The following is a 27740-nucleotide window of genomic DNA, read 5'->3' on the forward strand; positions in this document are numbered from 1 at the left end:
ACCAGAAGCTTACATTGGCCACATTTGAAAAAGAAGGTGACTCCCTAACGCGTTCTCCTGACGCACAGCAAGACACTGCCCTCGGGGTCCGAAGTGACTAACAGGTAGCACGAAGAGAGCCACCGCCGGCCGGAAGTGGAAGTGAGCCCGGGCGGAGGGGTGGAAGAGGGTGGGAAGGACAGACCGCACCGGGCCTGCGCAGTCCGCAGGCATTGCAGCGCGCAGGCGCAGCTGGGCGTGACTGGGTGACGCCGGGAGCGTGGGCTGCGCCTGTCGCGAATCCGGTTCCGCCCTCCCCTTGTCAGCCCACCCTACGGAGAGAGCGCCCGAGCTCCCTTTCCCAGAGTGCTCCGCGCCGTGAAGAAGCGGCTCCCGGGGACTGGGGGCATTTTGTGTTGGCTGGAGCTAGAGTAACAAGATGGCGGCCTCGGCGGAGTGACGGCTTCCCTCCGGGCCGGAGCCGGCGGCAGTGGTGGCAGCGGTACCGCCCGCCCTCGTTCACCGCGCCCCTTCCCCAGCCCGCGACGTCGCCGCGACCACGAAAAAAAATCAGCGGCGGCCGCCCGAGAAGAACAAGCGGCCGAGCTTCAGCAGCCGCGACCACCCTTCACGAACCGCGGCCTGGCCCTTCAGCGAGCGGCGGCGGCGGCGATCCGGCTTCTCTCTGCCGCCTGTGCGCCCCGTGACGCCGACAGAGCCTTGGGTTTAGGTTGCCCGCCGCGCTTCTCACTTCTGCCGCGGGTGGAACAGCCCCGGAGGCTTCCATCCTCTTCCTGAGGTGTCGGGGCTCGGCCCCCCGCCTCCATCTTCGCGTCTCAGGATGGCGAGCAGCAGCGGCTCCAAGGCCGAATTTATCGTCGGTGGGAAATACAAACTGGTGCGGAAGATCGGATCTGGCTCTTTTGGGGACATTTATCTAGCGATCAACATCACCAATGGCGAGGTAATCACCCGGTTTTGGGGGGGGACGTTAACGCTGGGCTTTTTTTTTCACCCCAACCCCCCTAAGTACACCGAGCCTCTTCCCACTGCACGCACGCACGCACGCACAGGGGAGTCCGGAGCGAGCCAGTTTTCCTGGCTTAGCAGCCTCCCCCACTATTTCCCTAAAAAGGGAAAAACCCGATAGAAAGTCAGGGTAAACTCTGAGGTTTCCCACCTTGTTCAAAGTGTCTCATTTGTACAATTACTTAAGATGAGAAGGGCGAAGTCGTATGATCGCCGTGGTTTTCTTTGTATTTCTTAAATTTAACCCGGATTTCTTGTTCCAGTTAGAACACTTTCCTTTAAGAAGTCTCGCCCTAACGTTCCAAGGTTGGCTGTTTTCTGCACGACTCCTTTCATTCACTTTAAATTTAGAGGACATTGGGGGGGGGGGAGGTGTTCGCCTTTGCTCCCCCCAGAAAAGTCCTTTGAGGCTGCTTGTGTTTTGTAATTACTAAGGTAGCTTTCCCATCTTTTCACGTCCTTGTGGCGATCAGAAGCAAGCATTGGTAACATTTCTTCTCGTTTCCCAAGTGAGTTTGAATCCGTAGGGATTTTGATACCACCGTCCCCTTTCCTCTTGCAGGAAGTGGCAGTGAAACTAGAATCCCAGAAGGCCAGGCATCCCCAGTTGCTGTACGAGAGCAAACTGTATAAGATTCTTCAAGGTGGGGTTGGCATCCCTCACATACGGTAAGCACCTTTGAGCACCTAGTCGAGCACAGAGGGAGTTGCGAAATGGTGAAAGGGGTTGAGGCTGGTAATTGGACCCGATGAATCGGTCTTGGTGCTGGGTCCTCCAGATTCCACAGTTAACCGTAATCGTTGGGTAATTTTTATCTCTCCCAACTTAGTTGAAATTTTGTTTGTTGCACTGCTGCGTTTAGCTTCTGTCATTTTTTCCGATTTCCAGGGCTTTCATTTGCAGTTAACTCTGCGGGTCGTCTTTGGTCCCTACGCGGAGGGTTGGCTTCTTGGTATTTTTAAGGAGATACCCTTGGTGTTCATACGTTTGTCCCCTGAAGTGGTTTTGAAGGTGTGGCTGTAACAGAGTTTAGTCTATTGGGGTTGCTCCCGGAGCTGGTTTGGGAAATGGCTGCTCTTTTGTTGTGTTTTTGTTCCAACATGTCTTCCTCCTCCGCTTAGAAAATGGCGGAGCGACGTGACTCAACCCCCATATTCCTGCCTTCTTCTCAGCTTGGAATCACAAAATAAGCTTCCTTTAGCAGCCTAAAATAGGTTAACCCTGAAAAGCCAAGAATTGAGTTTCATAAGGCCATGAGATTCTGGGGAGGGGATGGATGACATTACAGTATGTGATCTCTGCAGCAGATGCGACATAAACTTATGAAATTGTACTCATGTAAAATTCTTATTATCCCTGTCCAATGTGTTCATTGCCTTTTGCTTTTGTGAATGGTAATGTTTGCTGTGTTTCAGTGCCTACAAACTTTATGTGTAATGGCAAAAGCAGTTTTGAACAGCACCAACTGTTGAAGTCTTGTGGTCAGCTGTATAAAAGAAAGCCTCACTTGACAACAGTTTGATAAATAGTTTCAACCTGTTGAGTTATTTTGTTGGTAACATTTAAAGGGAACTAGAAGGGAAGGAATGGTAAATAGAAATAATCAGGATAGAAACTGCTCTTCCAAAGATTTTTAAATATTATTAGAATAATTTTAAATTTTGCTTTTGAAATGAACCTTTTTAAAAATTATCGTTTTAAATCTCACCCGTTTCCTAGCAGTATTAAAAGATGACATTTGCAAACAGAGTGGTAGTTGAGAATTAACTGGACGGCTACATGATGTATTCTCTCTTTCCTCCCTCTGTCCCTCCCTCTGCTCTACCTAGAATGTAGACCAACCACCTTGGGGCCTGGACCTCAGAGATCACCCTGCCTCTGCTTCCTCTGTGCTGGAAACAAAGCATTGAGCCACCCCTGGCTCCCCCACCCCCACCCCACCAATCTTAAAAGAATTGTCTTCAACCTAATACTTTTAAAAACATTTTTAAAAAAAGAAACGTTTTAATAATGTTGGGAGATAAATACACCACTGGTCGTTTGTAAATGAGCTCTTTGAAAATAATCCACATTTATGAGGCAGAGATGAAAGTGAAATTGGAGGAGATCCAAGTTTGAGTTTCTGAACATTTTTTGTCCCTACTAATATTTGCGATCATGGGAGGAAATAAGGCCCTCGGCCTCCACTGATTTGCTTTCATTGCCATTGTTTTTCCTGGAATTTCTTAGAAATACAACCAGCGGAGCCGGGCGTGGTGGCGCACGCCTTTAATCCCAGCACTCGGGAGGCAGAGACAGGCGGATTTCTGAGTTCGAGGCCAGCCTGGTCTACAAAGTGAGTGCCAGGACAGCCAGGGCTACACAGAGAAACCCTGTCTCGAAAAACCAAAAAAAAAAAAGAAATACAACCAGCCTTTATCATTTGTGTTTGATTCTTCTCATATTACTCTTAAGTTGGGAGAGTTGTAAATTAAAAAAAAAAAAAAAAAAACAGTCATTGCCTTTTCAATGCTGAACAAATGCTAATGTGTTTAGTCTAGTAGCTTATTTAAGGATCATGCAGATACCGATCATTAAGGGCAGTGGGTAATATACTAACTAAGCAAATGAATACATTGACTTGGGAGCAGACTAGTAGGTGCCTACTATATATAAAATGGTGAGTTCAGGGAGAGTTAAGGCCTTTGTAAGCTTTCTGTGGGTGTGGCTAAATAGATTAACCAGCCTTTTAAATTAAGGCTTCCTGGGAAAGGAGACTGATTTCAGGAAGAAACCTTGGTGGACTGGTTGGGGAGGGCATCCTAGACTAGAGACTAGCTGGCTTCTGGGAGTGGTTCCTAAAGCAGAGTGGTAATTAGGGAGGGCCAGAGCGTGGACTGGAGTATGCAGCCATGGGAGGAATGGCTACATAGAAACAAATGGTGGGTTGGGCTTTGGTTTTGTTTGTTTTTAATTATTTTTGAGACAAGAGTCTCATTGTACAGTGCTGGCCACCCTAGCTGAGCAGTTCCTTGGTTTTAGAGGGAAGTAGCATTTTCCCATTCTTTTTGTATATTCCTCAGTATTTCTATGTCACTTGTGCATAATAGGTAGATAGACACACACACACATATATTCAATACTAAGTTGGCTGTTAAATAGAGCAGTCTGTTTTATCCATTAGTTGGTATGATTTAAAATATATAAATTTTTACTTCATTGTACCCATCCCCCTTTCATACTTTAGTTTGTGTGCGTACTCATAATCTGTTTATAAGATTGATTTTAAGAATCTGGCATATCCTAAAAGAGAATTAGTTGTGGCCTATGAAGGTGGTAGCCTCCCTCTTCCTCTGTACCTTTTGCCCTTAGAAGTCTAGCCTTCGAGTGTGTGACATTCAGTTGTATGTACAGGAAATTGATTCCTTTGGCTTGTGGGACATCTGGAAGCTCCTCTAGAACTACTGTCACTTCTGGATTCCTTTTCTATGTGCTGTTCTCAAGTCAATTCACCTTCTCTAAAGGAAGAACAGTGTTAATAAACAAGAAGAGTTCTTACCTAAGTGGAACCGGTTAGGGATTGGATATTTGAGCTCTATATCTGCTCAAGACTCTTGAAGCTAGGGTGATCTAGAGTCAGTCTCTTAAACTCCTTAAGGCTCATCAGCTTCCTTACCAATACAATTAAAATTACTAATTTATATGTTTTTAGTTCTGTTGAGGGTGGGAGAGTGCTGAATAGAAAGAAATGTTTAGGAGGCAGCTAAGAGCATTTAAGGTTCTGCATCGAGGTCCCAGCACCTCCCAGCGTGATGGGGTTGCTCACCTGCTCTCCTGTCGTCCAGGCTTTTGCACATATATTCACATCATGACACACTTATTTTACTCCCAAGGAACAAATGGGAAATGTATTCTTCTGGGTAAGGAACTCATTTCTTCCCAGCTTTTTATGTTGGGAAGTTTTGGTGTGAATAAAGATTTCCTATTTACAGTGTTTTTGATTGCTTGATTGCAGATCTTTCCGTTCATGAGTTTTTAAGACCTGCTTCCAGGTGAATAGTTAACAAACATTTTCTTTTTTAGAGTTTGGTGCTATGTCAAAGTCTAACCATTAAATACTTTTTTATGAAACTACCTTCAAGACTAATAAATGCATCCGCTTCTGGTTACTTTTAGATTAACTCTTTAGAGAGATGTGGTAAAATATTACTTCTATAGGAAAACTGTATCTAAGAAGGTGGTTTGGATATAGGAAAATAATTTTTGCTTGTGCTTTAAAACCACATCTTCCTGCATTTGCATTTAGGAAGCATTAGTTAATATATTCACTGCTATAAGGTGTTTAAACAGTTGCAGTCTTTTTTGTTTGGTTGGTTAGTTTTTCAAGACAGGGTTTCTCTGTGTAGCCCTGGCTGTCCTGGAACTCACTCTGTAGACCAGGCTGGCCTCGAACTCAGAAATCCACCTGCCTCTGCTTCCCAAGTGCTGGGATTGAAGGTGTGTGCCACCATGCCCGGCTATAAACAGTTGCAGTCTTAACTTCTGCTTTCAAGCATGTGAAATAAGGTTGTAATGTTATAGAGGAAAACAGCTGTTGAAAGTGTTACGAAGTGAGTCTTTGAAAGAGTACCTACATACCAGTGTACAAAAAATGCTTTGTATTGTTAATTTGTGGGATGCTGTTTTTGAGCTGACAAAACCGAGAGAACATCTACTGACCCAAATTAAAAAAGAACATCTGATACAAATTAAATTTTTGAGTTCCTGGCTCTTTGTTCTCCTGAGAGCCATTATCACCTCCATGTCAAGGTCATATCATGCCTGCTCTACACTCCACGCCTTTATTTGATACTGAGAGAAACATACTCTTATTCACTATCCACACATAATTAAATTTAAAAAAAAACCACAAAATCTGGCTTAGAGTTCTGCAAATAAGAAAAAAAAAGTATAGAGAGACATTTAGAATTTGTTTCATCTTTTTGAGTCAGGGTCCCACCATGTAATGTGTCTAACCAGAAACTCAGCCTTGTGGACCAGGTTGACCCTCCTCCTCCAGAGTGTTGGGATTAAGGGTGTTCCCCACTACTTTTCACTAATTCACTCTTTAAAGTGGGTCATTAAGTTACTTGAGTATCTTTTGCAGCTACGGGGAATAAAAGTATCTACTTTGGTTAAGGCTTAGATATATTTATATATAATGAAATGCAAAGATGCTAATGTGTGTTTGAATTATTGTTGACAAATGTATGCCCTTACGGAGATAGGAGAATTATGTATATGCATTGCTTATCTCTTATAAACTACAATCTGTGACTATTTTTTAGGGTAATTTTTTTATCATAGTTGTGTGTCCTTTTTTTCTAATTTGATGAAAGACTAACAACAACAAAGCCTTCTGGTTGCTAGTTTGCTTCTCACCCTAGGCACTCTGTGAAAGTTACCTGACAGAAGAATTATGTGCTTGCAGTGCTTGAATACTCAGTTGATAACTTCAATTTGATTCTCTCGCTCAAAGACCTAGAATATTGCCATTCCCTAGTCTTGGTGAGCAGTGAGTGGAAACAGTGCAGCTGTTTTAGTAGGACTTTAAAAGTGCCATACAGAAAGAATTAGTTGAGAAGTGTTAAATGTTAAATGAAAATGGAAAAGGCAAAAGCCAACTGTATTTGAACTTAGAATTCTATAATTTTTAAGGCAGGAGGTTCAAAAACAGCCTGAGCTACATTGCTCTCAATAATAATAATAATAGCAATAATAATCTAACCAAACAAACAGAAAAGAGCTTAGTAGTTAAGAATGTGTACTGCACTTACAGGAGATCTAAGCTATATTCCCAACACCTATTATGAGTGGCTAATGACTAACTCCATCTCCAGAAAATCCAACTCCTCTGTGATCAGTCCACTTGTGGTACATGTAAATATTTTGAAAAAATAAATGAAGAACAAGAGACACGCTGCCCATGTGTTTTATACATTACCTCTTTTAATCATCACAAGAGTCCTATAAGTTGGTAGTTTCGTGTAAAAATATAGTATATGACATAGATATTTAAGGCCTTACAGGGTGATTCAGATGTGGAAAATACAGGAACAACCATACTACACTATGTAGGGTTTTAATAACTATTGCCTATCTTGCTCAGCTAATTTATCCCAATTGTTCCTAAACAATATCAGTAAGACCTTGACCTTGGAGTTGGCTCATGCCTTTAATCCCAGCACTAGGGAGGGAAGCTGGGTTAGATGGGTCTCAAGTTTGAGGCCTGACTGGTCTACAGAGTCAGTTCCAGGCCAGCCAGGGCTACCCAGAAAAACTCTTTGTTTCTGAAAAATTATAATGGATTCTTTGTGCTTAGAGTGCTATACTGTTAACCTCATACAACCAACTGATGTGATTTTTGTTGTTTGGTGAGGGAGATACCTAAAACTGAATTTAAAACATCGTGTTTTGTGTGCATTCCTACAATGTTTTGAACTCGGTCTCATTGCTAGGCTTCGAGTATAAAGAAGCTTTTACTGTGACTTCATTGTATGTGTTTGCTTTGCTTTCTCAGTCCAGCTGTATGAATATGCACTGTACATATTGAATTCTAGAAGTAATTGATGCAAGTATGGAAGTTCCTTGGCTTCTAATTGTAGTGTTCCCAGTTCTAATACTTGTATTAGACTAAGACTGGCTAATGCACTGGGCTAATGCTCTTTTGCCTTGAATACTAATGTAAAGAAACTGCTGTGTGACTGAAATTTAATGTCCCAGCACCATGTGTGGTAGAACTTACATGTAATTTCAGAATTCTAGGCCAACCTGGGCCACATGTGGGCCACAAACTTAGCCTATTATAAGTTTAATTACTATCTTAGCCATTTAAAATGTCTAGGTCAATACCAAGTAGGGGGCTGCTGTGTTGGATATTTGTGTGATGTGTGCTGTTTTTATGCTTGTTTATTTTTTAAGAGAATGGCTATAGTGGCTGAAGTATAGGTAGTATAAATTGTCCCATGTTTAATTTGTATTGCCTTTAAATGTACAGTGGAGAAATTTACAAGTGATCTTTAAGACATTGTTGTCCTGCCCTCCCTTATCTGAAATTGAAAAGCTTGGAAATAGTTGCATTAAAAGTGTGTCATATGTAATACTTGGTAAAAACGTAGCAAGAACCTTCTTGACTAGAGTTTATGCTTTTATTACTTTCATTCTCTACTTGCTCTTTTCTTCACATTCATTTATTATTTATTTTTGTTTTGTTTAATTTGAGATGGGGGTTTTACTATGTAGATAAGATGGCCTCGAACTCAAGCGCCAGCAATCTTAGCATCCCTAGTGTTGGGATTAAAGGTGTGTGCTTGTGCCACCACACCTGTCTTCCTCTGTCTGTTCTTGATGCTTTTTATTATTTATTGGCTGGAATTGGCTTTGCGGGGGGGTTGCTGTTGACACTGTGTTTAAATTATTCCTAACACCAAATTGTACTTGGTGGAATCAGTGTTTCAGTTTTGAACTTTTGCAATTTTAATCCAGAAATGAATATTATTAGCTTTAAATAAGTCTATAGTGGTTGAAACTGTCTTGGTTAAGCTAATATACTTAAACTTATAAACATGCTTATATAGCATATCCAAGTAAGTTGTATATAAAAAGCTTTTTTTTTTCCTATGAGTTTACACTGTGTAGGCACACTTCAATGAAGAGTCGATTTTTGTTTTTTGAGTATGTGTCACGAGTCAAAGCAGGTGGCACCAGTAACTTTGACTTCCTCTGAAAATTAGGACAACCATGTTTAACTCTCAAAATGAGATTGAATGTGTAAGGGCATGAGAGTTTTCTTAATTTCAAGAGGATAATAGAAAGAATAAGCTTCAAGCTAGAAGCTGGAAGCACTCAGTTGCTTTCATTGGTCAGTGTCTTAATTAGAGGTGTCAGTTTCTATGACAAAGCATCCTGGCCAAAAGCAACTTTGGGAGTTTAGCTTAGAATTCCATAGCTCAACCGAGGGAAGTCAGGGTAGGAACTTGGAGGCAAAAGCTGAGTCAAGCCATGGAGGATTGCTGCTGCTTGCTTGCTTGCTCAAACTGCTTTACAACAGCACCTAGGACCACCAGGTGGGACTTCAAGGGCCTGCACCACAGGCTTGCCCACAGCCAGTCTAGTGGGAGCATTTTACAGATTGAGATTCCCTCTTCCATATGACTCTGTCATAAGTAAAAGCTGACATAAAACTTGCCAGCATTCAGATTCAAGGGACAGATACCATTAAGGTTGTCTGTTTGAATCCAGTGAAGTGAGCCTTTCTCAGACCTTAACCATGTATAATAATTAGCCATATGACATGGGTGGAGAGATGGCTCACCATCTCTTCTTGGGTAAGAGCATTTGTTGCTCTTTGAGAGAATTGGAGCTCTATTCCAAGCACCAAGGTGGCAGCTCACAGTCATCCATACACACACGTACATATATGCAGAGTTGATTGTCTTAAGTTGGCAATCCTCGTGCCTCTGCTTCCTAAATACTGGGACTAGAGGTATAGCCCACTACTCAATACTTTCAATACTGACATGAGAAATAGTTCCCTCGAAGCCTCTCTCAACTGTTAAAATATTATGGTCATGAGCCTCCACAAATACTCCCAACTATCCTTAAGATTTCTATAACTTCTAATTAGAGTATAGAAGAAATATTAGAAATAACTTTAAGTGACAGTTTGCTAATGAAAAGCTTGGCCCGTTTAATGTGTGTGACTTATTTTTGTCATGTACAGAGTCGTACAGTCATTACTGTTATCCAGTTTTTGAGTATTTTCATCGCACTCCTCAAAGGTACCCTGAACCCATTAGCACTTATTCTCTATTTCCTTGCTGGCCACAAGACACCAACAATTTTATTTTCTGTATGTGTATGGTTAATTGTCTATTAGGAGAATACAGATCAGGGGCTTGGACATACAGTAGTGGTAAAGTGCTTGCTTGGCATCTGGGAGCCCCTGGGTTTGATCTACAGCACCCAACCAAAAGAGCAAGACAATTAATAATTTGTGATTGATATGCAGATGATAGCTGTATTTTCCACTTGCAGCGAGTATGTGTATTTTAGTACTTGAATCTCTTGACCTTCAGTTGTCTACACTTTGCCCCATAGTACTACCACTGTTAGCAGTGTTTAAAGTAGTGACAACATGAACTGCCAAAAAATTTATTCATTGTGATTTTTGTCAAACTTTAAGTAGTCTAATAAGAATGTATTGCATTAACCAAGAAAAACATAAGTAAAATAATGGATATAAAAATTTTTTTAGTGAATTAACTAGTGAAGGAGATATAAGGTAACTGATTCCTTTTTGTGTAGGAACCATACCGGTTACCTGCAGTTTATTGTGACCATTCATGCTTTCACCTGACTCAGTAAAAGTAACTTACTCTCAAGTAAAAATTGTTGTCTGAAGGCTTACTGCTCTGTCTGTTAACCTAGACCTAGTCATGGAAGCTTCTAGCCTCTGTACAATTTAATCTAGCCCTAGAATGTTTTCAGCCTCTGAGAGTTGCTGCTGAAGCTCACCCATTCTTAGTTCTTTCTGATTGATCTCTGTCTGGCTGATCTCCAAACTGACTGAATCAGTCTGGCTTCTCTTTCTTGTCCTCTCCTGAATTGTTCTGCTTGGCCTCTAACTATCTATCAATCTGTTCTGATCTTCTGGTTCCTTCTCATTCTCTGGCTTATTCTGTCTTTATCTGTGTATACTTTGTTCTTTTCGCTCTTTTTGAGCTGTCTGTAAAGTCCTCCCAGTAAAAATTCCTGGTTCCCTGCCCCTCAAGGAGCTCCCCTTTCCTCTCTTCTCTTGAGAGCTGGGCGTATCCTATTCTGTCAAACCTTTTTTTTTTTTTTTTTTTTTTTTTTTTTTTTTTTTTTTTTGACATGCCACTTTGCCTGCCACATCATTTTCAAATATGGGTCCTTCATTCTACAAACTAACTTTACCTTCTTTGTTTGGGATTAAAGGTATATACTAAGGGTGTGTCTGTATTCCAGTTAGAAGAATTAAAGGTGTGTGCTAAGGGCTCACAGTAAATAACAATCTTGGTTTTCACAGTGTGATCAATTATCCTGCAACAACTCCCTTTATCGTACAATGTAAGGATCAGTCTTATTTATTTATTTTTTATTTTTTGGAACTCCGTGTTTAAGTCATCATATAAAGTTGGGATCCTGTAATTCTTTCTCTGACACATCTTATTTGACCATATATATTGCATAGTAAACAAAGAAAATTGTTAAAGAAGATATTATTCAGCTTTGTCTTGTTAGCTACTATAAACATCAGATTCATAAATAAGCAGTAGCTTGCATGGTGCTTACAGGCTTTAGGCTGATGAGAGAAGTCAAGAGTAAGTACCTAGCCAGAAGACAGTGTTCCACAACATACCCTGCTTCCTCTTTCTCCAACTCTGACATCATTTGGGGATGCTCCCTGGACCTTGGAGAACGAGATATAGAAGTCCTATTTAAGACCCATTTTCAACAGTTAATGTCAGCACTTTGCCCAGTTAAGAGTCTCCACAGTTAGCACATAACCCACTTCCAAAAGAAGCCTCTGACGGCAGCACTGGTGTGGACATTCTGATCTGCATGCAGTCTCTAGTCGGCAATACAGCAGTGGTCTGAAATTAGAGCCAATTGATGTGAGCTTTATTTGTATTTCCTAAATCTCTTGAATATCACTTTTGAAATACACTACAGTTCTGATGGATGGTATTGAAGCAATGATAGTATTGAGTATCTGAGACCATTAATTGAAATAAACAACTTCAAAAACAGAAATACCAGCCTTCTGATCTGCATATAGTCTCCAGTCAGCAATATAACAGTGCAAGCTTCCCTAGCAGGGCCTGAGTTCCCAAACCACCAGCTTTCCTTCCTGGGAACATTATACCTTTGTATTCTTGTGTTAATACTGACGCTATTTATCAACAGTGTAGCATAGTAGAGCAAAACTGTAAAAAAAGAATTAGCATTAAAATACCTAAGAAGTAGTATCCTAGATACCTGTAAGTAATGCTTTTTCTGGGCCTTTGAGACAGGATCTTATCTTACCCTGGAGCATAGGCTGGACTCAAGCTCTACCTCAGGCTCCTGAAGGCTGGTGTTACATTCACAGATTTTATTTTTCAAAAAATCTTGGCTTTAGTACCTATTGGTATTAGCAAAGAAACTATGCCAGGTTAGGCTTTTATGTCATTTATACCAATTTTAGTTTTTTCTGGAGACAAAGGCTTGCTGTATATAGCCAGGTTGGTTCCATATTATTTCAGAGGAGAACCTGTGTTTGCAGACATTAAAATGTGAAAAGACTTAGGGTAGTAAGTTCTAGTCCTTAGAACAGATAAAATTAACAGTAATCGCACTTGAGTTATTGGGGAGTTCACTTAATGTACATTTATAGCACTGGATAGGTAAATGGTTCTTCTCAAGCAGATAAATCTAATCATGTGTGCCAATATACTTTTATAATATAAACTAAACAAAAATGTGATTTCTTTGCAAAGAAGGACAAACAACTAAGTGCAATTTGGTGTAAAGGGAGACATGAGCGAATGATAAGCCTTTCTGAGGTGTGGGGTGGCTGGTGGAGGCACTTCTTCATTACAGAGAATTTGTCCCAGGTCAGGAGAAAGGATGCAAAATGCTACAAAATTGAGCTGTGCTGATGAGTTTGTGTGTGTGTGTAACAGTATAGTTGATTATTCAGTTTGTTTTGTGACTAGAGGAAAGGTTACCTTAAATAAACAATATCAGTCATCTGGCTTTGAGACAGGATCTTCTTAACTGAGAATGGCTTAAAACTCATCAATTCTCCTTAGTTTCTCAGGTGTGAGCTACCATGCCTAAGAAATTGTTTCAAGCCTTAACCTTAAAAACAGTTTAAATGTTAGGATGTTAAGTGCTCACTCATGTTTGTACTGACTCCTTTCTTGTATTGCTAGGTGGTATGGGCAAGAAAAAGACTATAACGTGCTAGTCATGGATCTCCTGGGACCCAGCCTCGAAGACCTCTTCAACTTCTGTTCAAGGAGGTTCACTATGAAGACTGTACTTATGTTAGCTGACCAGGTATGCAAACTTTTGACAAAACAGACAGACGAGAAAGGTTGTTTATAAAATAGCAATATTTCATAGAATTGGGTTGTTTTTAGGTTTTGTTTAGTTTTTTGTTTGTTTGTTTGGTTGGTTGGTTTTTTTGTACGTGGTGGCACAGACTCTTAAAGTACCAGCATTCAGGCAACTGAAGAGGAGTTACCTGTCCAGCCTGGGCTTTATAAAAGATCCTGTTTATGATAATCAAAGAACAGCAAGGAACTCCCCCCCCCCCATTCCCTTAATAAATAACTGATAGGCACCCAAATAACTAAATGATTCTAGTCAAATTGATGCTTAAGGTAAAAAAAGTCTGAACTCGGTGTGGTGGCACACACCTTTAATCCCAGCACTCAGGAGGCGGAGGCAGGCTGATTTCTGAGTTCAAGGCCAGCCTGGTCTACAGAGTGAGTTCCAGGACAGCCTGGACTACACAGAGAAGCTGTTTCTGTTTCAAAAAAAAAAACAAAACAAAACAAGGTAAAAAAAAAGTCTGAAAGTACTAATAGCATTAAAACAAATCCCTAAGTTTGCCTCTTGGTAGCCCAGCTAGCTTCAAACTCCTTAGGTTTTACCACTGGAGAAACTAAAGTAGATAAAACAGCCCTTTCTAGGAGCCTAAAGTCAAGAAGAGAAAAGTACGAAAACAAGTTAGTCAAGGTTCTGTGGTAGAAGAGTCAACACTAGTAACGGGGAAAGAATAGGAAAGGATTGAAGCAAAGGCCTTCTTGCAATGTAGTTCTTGGCAGTTATTCTTTCTTGGTATGGAGGGCCCAGAGAGATGCACCTGCCTTTGCCTTCTGAGGGCTGGGACTAAGCGAGTGCCACCACATCCAGGAGCCCATGTATTTAATCATTTCTACTTAAAACAGGTCAAACGCCATTACTAGTTTAGACCTGAATAGCCAGCAGGCTTGAAATAATAAATGGGGGGCTTTGTTGCTGTCATTACAGACTCTTAAGTGATCTGGCCTGCTGGAGTGCTTGAGAAACTCATGCTGCTTGCTTTTATCTTATCACCTCTTCTACCCCTTTTCTTTTTCAGATGATCAGTAGAATTGAATATGTGCATACAAAGAATTTTATACACAGAGACATTAAACCAGATAACTTCCTAATGGGTATTGGGCGTCACTGTAATAAGGTTAGTTAAATGCTCTTTGCATGAAAGAACAAAGAGTAAGATATTGATATGAATTGCGTTGATAAAACTTGTAAGTCTTTAAAAAGCCATAGTAAATTGAATATGCTGTAATTTACTTAAGAGATTGTGCTAGAGATAAATCAGTTAACTCTATTAACTTAGTAACTTGAAATATGTTGCTCTACAATTGATCCAACCAAGGTTAGTTTATTTATGTGAAAATAATAAAATTCCAAGGGCTTTTTAATGAGATTTAATCAACTATACTTAACTTAGACAATTGTATCTAGTTTTCATTCACTTAAATAGTGAAAACACTTACATATAATCCTTCCTGAATGAAACAAGTCAGATTTTTAACCTTAGACTCTAAAGTGTGGGTTTTGTAATACATGCACTTGTGCCAGTGTGGCAGCCACCAACCCATCTGTCACTATGGCTGAGGGGGTTGGTACTGAGAGCTCTTCAGTCCTTGGATTGGTGTATGTAAAAGAATAACTCTTGGGCCCGCTTCAGAAGTAGCTTACAGTTTATTACTTGGGTTTCGGGTTGGGTGAGTTCTCCACCCTCCTCCATGCTGTTACAGGACAATACTGAGTGTTGAATCGAACATCTGTGTAGCAACATGAGTGCTTACTGGGGTTCCTGCTGATTGCTCCGCATATGGGTGGTTAGGTTAGGACGCATGATTGCAGTTAGAAACTAATAATATTGAAATTTTGTCTGCAATGCTTAGTTTTATTGAGTGAATTGCTTTCTTTATTCATTCAATGTTGAGCTCGGGCAGACAGGCAGCATTGGCAATGCACGAAGCATGTTCCAATCTCATGATCTCAGAAATTCTCAACTTCAGGACAAACTGGGGGGAGGGGGCTTTTTTTTTTGTTTGTTTGTTTTTTGGAAGGAAACTTCCCATTTGTCAGGCAGGTAGGGGGTGTGGTGTTTTAGGTGCAGCTGTAAATGTTTACCTTTGTTTGCCTGTATGAATGCCAACTGGGAGCCATTATTAGAACTGGTGTTACTTGTTAATGCTAGAGATTAATGTTGGTCTGTCCAAGTTTTAGGAAATTAGGTTTTTCACTTAATTTCATATATTGAAGGGCTTTTCAGCCTTATAATTTATCTTGCATCCCCAAGTTGCATATAAAGAAATGTACCTTCTCTCTTTGAAGCATCCAGGTTCTTCGTTATTACCATAAAACCTGGTAATTGGTTGGAAAAAAATTGTCGGTCTTAATTTTTTTCTCCTGCAGTTTTGGTAGTTTGACTCTTCTTTTGGCCATTTCCCAGCCCTCTCCTTCCTGTTTCCTTGTCCTTAAACCCCCGATATGCCCACGTGACCCCTGTTCTGCATAGTGACAGAGCAGTGAGTATACATGGCTTTTGCCTTTACTTTAACAGTGGCCTAGATAGTAACACCTCACATTCTTTCCCCCGTCTTAGGAACAGTGCGTTTAACCACATAGATAGTTGTCTTGGGAAGTCTATTTTTAGAATCTGTGTCCTCAGTACAGATAGGAAGATGATTTGTAGCACTGCTTACCTGTAGCAGTTTTGAGAGAGACCATAGGACCGAAGTGAAGTGCTTCATTTATGATTCAAATAGAAATGTTCCTCTTGGACACTTACTTCAGTGTCTTGTTTCCGTAGTTGGGGGTTGTTTTTGGTGTTTTCAGTACTACTGTAGTTTGAAAGTGCCCATTGTGTAAGACTGGCTCCTTCAGTCAGCTTGTACCAGTAGATTTGTATACACAACGGATAGGCTTGATGGGGTGGGGGCAGCTTCCGAGTTTGGTTTTTTGAAGTTAAATTTCTTACTTGGAAATTGTTCTGAATTTGATATTGGAGTAGCTGCTCCAATCTTAGTGAATTTGCTCATCTATTCCAGTAATCGGCCCTGCATGGTTTTAAAAATAAATTTTAAGGTGACTAAATGCCTTCTACCTCTTCCTTACTGAAGATTTTTCCCCCATACATTCTTTTGGGGGGGAAGGGCAGATTGTGGTTTTAAAGATTGCAGATCCAAATTCCCCATTTTTTATTTAAAAATTAAAGAGCCAAATGTCACCATTGATATCCCTGTTTCAGGCAGTGACACAATCATAGTGGCATTAAAATCTAAGTATTCTAGAATTCAGTGTTCTTGAGCATGTGATTTTTATTTGGAAAACTGAGAAGCTACAGTGCTTGGTGGAAGAAGGATGGCATTTGGCTACCCTGTTCTTTCTCTAATGCCTCGGTGTTGCCTGTCTGCGCCGGCCATTGTTGCAATGTACGCAATACTGTTTGATGCACTGCCACCTCTATTGTCTGTTCAGTGTTTAGAATCTCCAGTGGGGAAGAGGAAAAGAAGCATGACTGTTAGTCCTTCTCAGGACCCATCTTTCTCAGGATTAAACCAGGTCTGAAACTGTCTCCTATTCCAACCTCAACCCCAAATTCATGTGCTTTTCTTTCTTATTGTTTTAATTACTTTTATTTAATTCTGGGGAATATAGATCTTGCTCAAGCATCTCTTATGTTGGCATTATTCAGACATACTTGGCAAACATGTAACATTACTAAGATATTTTCATGGCTTTTGCTTAAAACTTTTAAAGCTTAGATCAAGCCTGAATGAAAATAGGATATTGTCATTGTTTTAGATTGCTAACATTGATATGAGGAAATGCTGTTAAGTTTAGTGTTGGAAACTTTACTTAAATAAAAGTTAGGTAGACTAGGTTAAAAATGTGCTTGGAGTCGGAGAACTTAATACACAAATTGAGTCTCACTGTGCTGTAGTAAATCTGTAGTGAGCTCTGCTGTGCTGTCCTCTCCTTCCCTAAGAGCCTCCAGTAAGTATAGGTCAGGTTTCACAGCCAGTATTTCTCAAACTTGATTCTGAAAACAGGCTGTCAGTCCAGTTCTACCAAATGGCTGCATTCTCTGCTCTAGACTAAACGACACTGTATTCATAATAGTAACAATTTAAGGAGTAAAGAAACTAAGTGGTCACTGACCATTAGTAACACAATAACTGAATATATGACCTGATTTAGATTTGGGCAGGCTAAACAACCCAGTAAGCTAATTTACTTTACATTTTATTTACTTATCTAGAAATTGTAGTCTTTCCCCCCCATGTGATATTTTTGTTTTTGTTTTGAGGCCAGGTCTCTGTAGCCCAGTTGGCCTAGAACTTAATATGTACGTGGGCTGGCCTCAAATTGAGAGCCATCCCACCTGCCTACCTGTGCCAGTGTGCCAGAATGAATTGTTTGTTTGTTTTGGTTTTCAAGACAGAGCTTCTATGTGTGGAGACCAGGCTGGCCTGGAGAAGTCAGATCTACCTGCAACTACCTTCTTAGTGCTGGAATTAAAGGTGTACACCACCACCACCCAGCTCCAATATGAGTTTTTATAGAGACAAAGGAACCTTTACTTTAAGGATGTGAATTTTGGTGTTTCTGGAACCAACAAGTCTTTAGTTTTGATACTGTATTCTCTGAAAAGATTATGTTGGCATAAATCACCAAAAAGTGAAGGACTGTGCAGAACTGTGCACTGGTTTACTCATCTAAATCACCTTTCACTGATTGTCTGAACTACCCCCCTGTTTTTTGATTTTTGGTGTGTTCAGTAGTGTTGAGGGGCTAGCCTCCTACTGTTGAACAAGGTTTCGGATACTTGAAATACCACTATTGGACTGAGTTGTGACACATGCCTGTAATCCAGGAGGAGGAGGAGGAGAATCACCAAAGTTCCAGGCCAGGACTAGTTGCATAGGGAGTTCCAGATAGCCTAGGGTGTTAGTTGCATAACCAAGACTGCTTCTCAATAAATAACCCCCAAACACCTTACTGCTGCGGCTTAATCTTGGTTAGGGGTAAGAGCACATGACTTAATGCATTCACTATAAGAGGAAACAGTTTGTAAAAACTTAATAGCCTGATTTTTTACTTACCCACCCATCTGTATATTTTGCTTACATTTTGTAGCATGACTGCTTGATAATCTAAATGCTTTAATATTAGTAAATCCTATACAAGCTAGTTAAGTTGCAGATAATTACTATAAGCTCATGGAGTAACTTGTCCCACCAATGAAGATTGCCTGTGTCTTTGCAGGTGCAGTTCTTATGCTTAACTGATACTGACTTTCCTTACTTGGTTCTCTCCCTTTATGCAGTTTCTTATTAAAGATTGGGCATTTGAGGAGGTAGTATTTGCTCTGGGTTTTTTTGTGTACTTTATATTTTTTGTTTTTAATACTGTTTCCTCATTTTTATAGAGGAGATAACTTTTGAGTGCTGGATTTCTTGAATCAGTCTTTGTTGTTTACACAGTGTCTGCTTATTGAGTGCCAGCTGTCAGACACATTACATCCACATTAGCTCACTTCCCCTTCTCTGAAAACCTGAAGGGAATAACAAGACTTGTTTTAAATACCATGAAGCTGAATATCCTTTGCTAATTTTTCTGTTTTCAGAGTAAGTCTGCAGAACTGTATGCTTATTTACTATTAGTATACTGATGGTGGTTTTCATACTCAGATCAGTGTGAGCTGTATGTATTAAAGTGCTTTCCCATATTCCTAAATAACTTGATTGCTTAGAGAGTTTAATACTAGGCTTACAATATATCTCTCATTAGTCTTGTATTATAGTAGACCAAATGAAAGTATAGTTCATAATAGCTGGCAGAAACAGGTTTTACTTTAGTTGGGGGTGGAGGGTGTCTCACTATGTAGCACTGACTAACCTGGAACCCTCCTTGTAGAGCAGGCTCTCCTTGAAGGAAGAGATCTGCCTGTCTCTGCCACTCCAATGCTGGGAATAAAGGCATGTGCTGTTACCCTTGGCTGATATTAATTCAAGTAGAGATACTTTGCTTATATGTTTAAAAGATGAAGTTAACACATTTCCTAAAGCATCACAGATCCCACACTGGCAGAAAAGGCCCAGAACTTTAACAAAAAGAAGAATAAAGTATAGATATAGTTAGAAAAGAGACACTTTTACATGTGTTCTATGTACACATAGAAATATCTAGCTTGATAATGTTGGAGATAGAATTTTATTATAGCATAGTATGGTAAGTAGGGCGTTTATAGAAGTTAAAACTTCAAATACATTGGTAAACAGAAATGAGTTTTACCTTTTCATCAAAAAGTAGGTTTCCCTTTCAAAACTTCAGTTTTGTAAGCCAAATTTGAATTACTTAATGTGCTGTTAGTACTTTATTTCTGGGATACCATGTAGATTATATACAACTAAACATTTTCTTCTAAAATGCTAATGTGATTTGGGTTAGTTTATTTAAGCAGATAATTTGTAAGCCATCTTAATTTAAATGCTATGCTTTTAATTTTTGGATTAACATTTTATATTTTTCAGATATCTTGTGAAACAATGTAATGCATGCTTTTTTATTTTATAATGTTTTATTAACAGTATCAGACTTTGAGAATTATGTCATTGAAATAATTAGCTTTCTATTGACACACTGAAGAGTGCTCTCTGTGGATGAGAAGATACCTAGAAAGCTGTGCATAGATTTGAAGCATGCTTGTTTTATCCATAAAAATGGGCTGTCAAGTTTCATGAGCATCCTTGACAACTCTGCTGTGGAACATATATATTCTTACTGTGAGAAGACAGGCTAGTGTGGGTATAAGAATTGGGCAGATGAAGTTACACGCATAAGGATAGATTACTAGGTATAGTGAATGGAGGGGTGGCTGTTACTTACTGGTGAAGAATAGTAAAGGCTTATTGGGATGTTAAATCTATAATCTGTTTCATTTAAACTACATTTTGATATTTGAAAATACTAATGAATAAGAGATTGTTTAAGAACAAGGTTAGAAACCTAATGTTTCTTTATTTCTCTTTTAAAGTTATTCCTTATTGATTTTGGTTTGGCCAAAAAGTACAGAGACAACAGGACAAGGCAACACATACCATACAGAGAAGATAAAAACCTCACTGGCACTGCCCGATATGCCAGCATCAATGCACATCTTGGTATTGAGCAGAGGTGAGTCTTATCAAATCCAAATTCAAGGCAGACTATTGATGGCTTTTCTTGAGTTTGTGTTTACGTTTCTTACTGTCTTATGATCCTTCGTGGCTGAGGATCTAAGGCATTGCTTACTGTCTTACCCTTGCTGTTAGCTAGTGCACAGAAGCCAGTTCAGTTCATCAGGGCTTTTGATTTTTTCTCTCGAGTGTTGTCATAGAAAGTTAAATGTCTAGTATAATGGCATATACCTGCAATCTTAACACTAGGAGACTGAGGCAGGATGTTTGTTAATGATTCAAGGTCCTTCTTTCTGGGCTACAGGACAAGGAATAGATTTAGCTAGGTTCTACATTATGAGACCCTATCTAAAAAGGGAAGGAATGAAAAAGGAATGGAAGTTGAAAACATAAGTATTTTGACAATTTCTTTTGAGGTTTAACATGCCTACTTTGTTTGTTTGTTTGTTTGTTTTCAAGACAGGGTTTTTCTGTATAGCCCTGGCTGTCCTGGAACTCACTCTGTAGACCAGGCTGGCCTCAAACTCAGAAATCCGCCTGCCTCTGCCTCCTGAGTGCTGGGATTAAAGGCATGCACCACCACTGCCCGGCTTTCAGGGTTTTTTGTTTGGTTGTTTGGTTTGGTTTGTTTTTTTGATACAGGGTTTCTCTGTACATCTCTGGCCTTTAGGAGTTGCAAAATTCAGACATCTCTTCTTGTTTTTCATTTGTTACCTTTTAGAGTGTTGTCTAGCTATGTTGGCATTCTTTTTAAAAACAGAGTTTCAAGTTCTATGACAGTCTTCAGTAGTTAACCCTAAGTAGTTAACAATCTATTTTGAACATTATTACTCTAATTGCCCAATTTTGTAAGACACCAAATAGATCTTTATCTTCATTTGTGAGCATTTCTTTTCTTTTGTGTACAGTGTTTGGCTTTCATGTTTTCCCATAATCTGGTTTATAAAATAATGTTCTCTTTTCTAGTCGCCGAGATGACATGGAATCTTTAGGATATGTTTTGATGTATTTTAATAGAACCAGTCTGCCGTGGCAAGGACTGAAGGTACAGTAGCCTCTAATTACTGAGGGTAATTGAAGAAAAAATAATGAGGCAGGTGATCCCAGAATTTGGGAGTTGAAATAGGCCTAGTAAACTAAAAGCAGCCTAGGCAACATAAGGAGCCCCTCCATCTTAGAGGGAAGAAGAGACCTTTGTAAGGGGAGAGGAGGAAAGGAAGAAAAATAGCAGGAAGGTGTTTTCTAAATCTGAGGTACAGCCAAAGCCTGTAACCTAAATTTAACCATTTTAGTAGGAAATTAGTTAAAAGCAATTGTTTGGTTTTTTGTGCTGGTAGTCATTGGTGACCACTAGCCTTATCAAGGTGCACTCACAGGTGGGGTTTTGATGTGGGGTGTGTGTAAGTCAGTCAGTAGTATAGGATTTAACAGCTATTTTGAACCTTTAAAGGAAAACAGTAAAATGCCCAGTTCTTTCATGCATCACATTATCCAATATGAACTTGATTCCATGCACTTCTTTACTTAGTTCTCACATACTGAATCTCGAGTATACGTCTCTGTTCACTGAGTTTAGTTGCTATACTTCTTCTAAGCATTAAATCAATTTATCTTTGCATTCTTCCTTTTCTTATAGGCTGCAACAAAGAAACAAAAATATGAAAAGATTAGTGAAAAGAAGATGTCCACTCCTGTTGAGGTGTTGTGTAAGGTAAGTGTGCATGATGAATGTGTAAAGAAAGTTAATGTGAGCCAAATGTGGTGGTGTACACCTTTGATTGCAGCACTCAAGAGGCAGAGACAGTCTTGGTCTGTATACATAGCAAGTTCTATGCATCCAGAGCTAAAGTAGTAAGACTAAATAAATGATTTGGGCTGGAGAAATGGCTCAGTTGGGTTTAAGAGGTGCTAGGTGTGTTGTTGCACTTGTACCTTTAATGCCAGCATTCTATAGTCAGAGTCAGGTTAAAGTATGACTGCCCAGATGATGGAGAGAGATCCTTTCTCCAAAAAAATCAAAACCAAACAAAAAACAGACAAAAATGGTAGTTGCTACTCTTTCCGGGGATGCAGTTCATTTCCCAGTGTGTACATTGGATGGTTACCAGTCAAGCTTCACACGCTCTTTTCTGTCTTTGGCCTTTCTGGGCACCAAGTATACATGAGGCAAGCATAGTGCATATATACACCCACTCATACATACAAACGTACATATGTACGTATGTATAAATCTTAAAAATAAAACTAATTTGTAGAAAGGGCAGCAAGGTGACACAGTGTTGAGAGACACTTGCCATCAAATCTGATTACCTGAGTTTGATATCTGGGACAAGTGGTGGAAGGAAAGGAACAATTCCCACAAGTTGTTCTCTGTTCCCTGTGCAAGAGCCATATCACATGCACATCCATTCACAGACAGTACACACAGAAAGTAAGCAACAGTAGTCATGCTAAAAAAAGCAAATCTGACCCTAACAGAAAGGCCTCAGATCTCAGGTAGGGGAAATCACCCTAGTTATTTTTCTGGTATGACAGAAGTCTGTTGTCTTTGTATTGCCCTCAAGTCCTGAATTGTTTGGGAGCACAGTGCTCTTGGGAAAGGTGGTTTCGTTTGCAATTGTCTTGAGTTTCTATTGCTGTGATGAAATACTATTCCAAAAGCAACCCAAGGAAGAAGGGGTTTGCTTCAGCTCTTATCACTGAGGGAAATCAGCAGGAATTTAAGACAGGAACCTGGAGTAAGAACTGAAGCAGAGCCAGTGGAGGAGGACGCTTTCTTTCATGCTTGCTCCCCTAGGGTGGCGTCAGCCCCTGGGAGAAGGACGCTCGCACATCAGTTATCAATCAAGAAAATGTCCCCCAGGCTCCTTCCCAAATGACTCTAGCTTTTTCCAAGTTAACAAAAAACAAAAAAGACTAACCAGAATATTCTAGATTGAGTAGATGAAGTTTAGCTTAAATTGGTGAGAAAAATAAGACATAGCTTCCTACAAAGTATGGAAACAACTTATTTTTACATTTCTTTTTGCTTATAGTTTGAAACTTGAATTTTTTTTCTCTAACTTGATTGTTTTGCTTTTCACTCTGTTTTAAATGTTGAATTGATAGGGGTTTCCTGCAGAATTTGCCATGTACTTAAATTACTGTCGTGGGCTGCGCTTTGAGGAAGCTCCGGATTACATGTATCTGAGGCAGCTATTCCGCATCCTTTTCAGGTCAGTTGTTAAGATATAAGTAGCTGCAGAGGCTAAAAAAAAAGTCTTACCAGTGAAGAGGGCAGACTGTTCTCTCAGATAACTCAGAGTGTGGGCTGTGTGTGTGTAAAACCAAGTGGAGTAGACGGGAAGATCAAATATCCTAGTATATCCTAGGGATATCAGAAGCTACACCCAATAGTCTCACCAACATGACTCCTTAAACTAGGGAATCTTGAGTGCCAGAGAAGATAGCAGTGAAAGTCTAACAAGTAATGCCACACATACTCCTGGGTAGGGCTGGCGGATAACAACAGTTGATCAAAAACAAGATCACGGTTGGTGTTTGGGTTTTGTTTTATTTTTTAAGAAAAGGAGCATGTGAGTGTGGTTGGAGAGAGGAAAGGAAGAAATAATGTTAGTTTCAAAGTAAATATTTTAAAGTGATTTAAAAAAAATTTTTTTTAAAGTTTCAGTGGTATAGAACCCCATTCGGTACCAAATAAAAAGCATTAAAAGCTGAACATGGTAGCATTCACTGCTCGGGAGGCAGAGGCAAGCGGATCTCTGACTTCCAAGACAGCCAGGGCCACACAGAGGAAGCTTGTCTTGAGGTGGTTGGGGGTGGGGTATTAAAATGTAGAATCTGACAGAGGTACACCTGAAACTCCAGCACTTAAGAGATTGGGTGTTCAGGGTCATCCACTGCACGAGATAGCTAATTGAGACTAGATTTAGATTCTTTAGATCGGATTCTTTGAAGGAACCAACAAGTAGGTCATTAGTCTCAGATGTGATGTTCCAGGATCCTGTTTGCCTTGCCAGCTGCCAGTTCTGTGTATGCTCCCCTGGCAGGTTCTTGACTCTGCTGTCTCTGCTTACTTACTGGTTTTTTCATTCCGACATGCCCCTTTTTGAGAGATGGTGTTGCGGGGTGGGTTCAGCTTTTGAGATGGGGTTTCTCTGGCTGTCCTGGAACTTGGTTTATAGACTAGGTAGCCTCAAACTCACAGATCTACCTGCCTCTGCCTTCCAAGTGCTGGGAATAAAAGTGTGCATCACTGTGCTGACTTTTTTTTTTGGTCTCACTATGGGCTATCCAACCTCAAACTCCTAGAGATTCACCTTAAGTGTGGAGGTGCTAGTATTCTGAGCTACTTTGGAGAGAATTTAAAAGGCGACTTCTATTTGAAAAGTTATTATTTTTTTAATCTAATACATCTAAGTTTTTCCCCTTAGTTGTGACATAGTAGAAGTAGTTATTTACTGAGCAGGAAGAAAAAATATTAAAAGTTACCGAGCTTAAAAGAAAAACTCTCAATGTAAAGAAATGCCCTGGGTTGCTGGGCACGGGAGTGCTTGCCTTTAATCTCAACAGTCAAGAAACAAGCAAGCAGGTCTCTGAGCTTGAGGGGAGTCTGATCTTTGCAGAGTTCCAGACCAGCTGGGGCTATCTGTATAATAGGAGAAGAAGTGCCCTCAGCTGTCTTGAAAAGTGTGCTGATTATTTAGCTGGACAGTATTATTCAAAGGTTAACACAACATTTCTTTTTCAGGACCCTGAACCACCAATATGACTACACATTTGATTGGACGATGTTAAAGCAGAAAGCAGCCCAGCAGGCAGCCTCTTCCAGTGGGCAGGGTCAGCAGGCCCAAACCCCCACAGGCAAGCAAACTGACAAAACCAAGAGTAACATGAAAGGTTAGTAGCCAAGAACCAAGTGACGTTACAGGGAAATTAAATGCAAATTGGATAATTCATTCAGTTCTAACAGTGTTAGATCAAGGAGGTGGTTTTAAAACATAAAATTTGGCTTCATATTTATAAAAAAAAAAAAAAAGACGTCCTTGGAAAATTTGACTACTAACTTTAAACCCAAATGTCCTTGTTCATATATATGTATATGTATTTCTATATACATATATGTGTGTATATTATATCATTTCTCTTGGGATTTTGGGTCATTTTAACAACTGCATCTTTTTTACTCATTCATTAACCCTTTTCCAAAATAAACATTTGGTGTTGGGAATATGGTATTGCCAATCAATCCAAAATCCTAGACCTAACACTTGTTGATTTTTTTTAAATAAAAATCTGGTTAGCCGTGGTATTTTGACTTACTTTCAGACTAACAGTGTAAGATATTCTAAATTTTTTGTTTGCATGTTAATGCTTTGGCATTTAATGGGAAAAGTGAACATGATCTAATTTCCAGAGGTGAGTCTTGGCATTGCCTTTAGCATGTCTATCTTCTTAGTTGCAGAGCAACTTGATAATTGCAAAGCTCAGTATAGCTTCCAAAATCAAATTCTCTCTGCTAATGAACTATGATATCCCAATTTCAGAATGATCTTTCCTAAAGGGAGCACTTTATTTAAGTGCTAAGGAACTTCTGGCACTAGGGTTCAGTGTGGAGCCTGAAGCCTGCAGTTAGACTGTCAGTTGAAGATAATTGAGGCAAATGCCATTAAACTGCTAGTCCATCTCTGTCTCTCTGGCACTTGTAATACTTCTGAGGAGTAAAACTGTCAGAGCACAGCATCATTCCTTATTCCTGGTGCCTTAGAGTTCAACTCCCGCTTCCTTCTGTGTTACTGACTCCCTCTCTGGGGCTTCCCTACTGAAACCTGCCTGCTTTGTGCAAGTGGTGGGCAGGTAAGGGTCTAATTACTCGATTTCTGAAAGACTGCTCTAGTCTGAACATGGTTTTCAAATATTAGTATTTGTTCTATATTTTAGTGTTGTATTTAGTGTTGTATTTTTAGTCTCTTAGCTCGAGGCTGGCCTGGTCTACAGAGTGAGTTCCAGGATAGCCAGGGCTAAGTAAGACCTTGTCTTTTTAAAGAAAGAAAAGCTTTTAGTATCTGAGGAACATTTGAAAAATAAACTGACCTGATGTCATCCTGACCCCAGGAGCTCAGTTATTAACTTTAAACTTGAGGCCCTTCCTTTCTGTGAGTCTGTATTTGGGGAGGGTGAGCTGGAGAATTGATGTAGGTGGGGTTTGAATTGATGTAGGTGGGGTTTGGATGGTGAGGCCTAAGCTAAAGAGCAGAGCAGTGTGTTTGGGCTGCTCTGCCTCTGCACCTAAATTGGGGCTTAGAAGTAAAGCTAAGGGCGAGCTCGCTCTCATCTGGCCTAGAACAGTTTCTTCAGGCACTCAGCAGCCTTCAGAAAGAAGTATCTTAATTCTTACCTAGCTTTATTGTTCCAATTTCCTGTGTGTTTCTTAATAAACAAGCAGAATTTTTGTCCTGCTTTATCCAGGTATTAAAGACGAGAAGTTGGATCCACTGAGTTAGTATGTTTCCTTGAAAAAGAAACGTGATTAAACTTAAGTTTAAGCCTTCTTTTGTATTGTAACTTATTCATAAAAAACTTGAACTCTTAAACCAGTTGAACATCATCAGACACAGTGGTCGTGCACATTATTACATGTACATGGTCTTATCATGTTCTGAAATAAGAGGTTTATCAATAAATAATTTGTTAGTATTGACTGCTTCTAAAGGTACATTTACAAGGCCCGGTTCAGCGACATAATTGCTTATATATAGTCTCAGACACTGGGAGGCAGAGGCAAGTGGATCATTTGATCTCAGGGGTTAATGGCAATAGACAAAGAGTTCCTTCTCAACAGTAGGCGGGTGCGGTGGGTTACCAAGAGAGGAGGTTTTTTGCCTTAAGCACAATACTGCTTGCTACTAAAATATGTCATTCTTGGACAGGAGAGCTAAGATGGTGTCCACCTTGTAAGAAATGGGAACTGAGTTAATCCCTAGAACCAGCATTTTAAAAGCCAGCAAGCTCCAATAGCAAAAGCTACACTGAGAAAACCTGTCTTGGGGAAAGAAAAACTGAAGGGAGGGAGGGAGGGAGGGAGGAAGGGGCCAGAGTGGGCTGGGCATCGTGTGCAGCACATGCCCTGAATCCTAGAAAGTTCATCTCTGTGAGCAAGACCCTGTCTCAGAACAGCAGCCAGCAGGCTGTAATGAAGTGTATGTACTCTAAGCAAAGCCGTGGGCCTTGCTGAACAGCCTGAGTAAGCCCAGTCACTGAGTTCCAGGTCCACAGTGGAAGACCTGATTCCAAAGGGTAAAGTTAAGAAAATGCTTCTACCCTAAGGGTAGCTTGAAATGAGCATGAAAAATCTAGTCTTAGACCTTCTGCCTCTCACATTATGTAGGTTAATGGTGACTTGAAACTTTTAGATAATAGGGTGTACATAGAACTATAGGCTATTTCTGCTACTATTA

General features: G+C 40.1%; 1 protein-coding gene across 8 annotated transcripts in view; it reads left to right on the plus strand.

Annotated features, from left to right (window-relative positions):
* Positions 1 to 313: 313 nt before the first annotated feature.
* Positions 314 to 27740, plus strand: part of Csnk1a1 (casein kinase 1 alpha 1) — a 32749-nt gene continuing 5322 nt past the window's right edge. The window contains exons 1-11 of one of the 8 annotated variants that reach the window (XM_021150252.2): positions 314 to 943; positions 1571 to 1677; positions 12967 to 13093; positions 14163 to 14261; positions 16580 to 16663; positions 20142 to 20281; positions 21250 to 21328; positions 21920 to 21994; positions 23392 to 23498; positions 25034 to 25182; positions 26752 to 27326. In XM_021150252.2, coding sequence (XP_021005911.1) covers positions 821 to 943; positions 1571 to 1677; positions 12967 to 13093; positions 14163 to 14261; positions 16580 to 16663; positions 20142 to 20281; positions 21250 to 21328; positions 21920 to 21994; positions 23392 to 23498; positions 25034 to 25182; positions 26752 to 26786 — 1125 coding nt within the window. In that variant the 5' untranslated portion in view covers positions 314 to 820 and the 3' untranslated portion in view covers positions 26787 to 27326. Of the gene's footprint in view, positions 944 to 1570; positions 1678 to 12966; positions 13094 to 14162; positions 14262 to 16579; positions 16664 to 20141; positions 20282 to 21249; positions 21329 to 21919; positions 21995 to 23391; positions 23499 to 25033; positions 25183 to 26751; positions 27327 to 27740 lie in introns of those variants that run through there. The other 7 variants (XM_021150254.2, XM_021150253.2, XM_021150255.2 and 4 more) reach the window with 7 other exon arrangements.

Source organism: Mus caroli, chromosome 18 (assembly GCF_900094665.2).
Source record: "Mus caroli chromosome 18, CAROLI_EIJ_v1.1, whole genome shotgun sequence".
Classification (NCBI taxonomy): domain Eukaryota; kingdom Metazoa; phylum Chordata; class Mammalia; order Rodentia; family Muridae; genus Mus; species Mus caroli.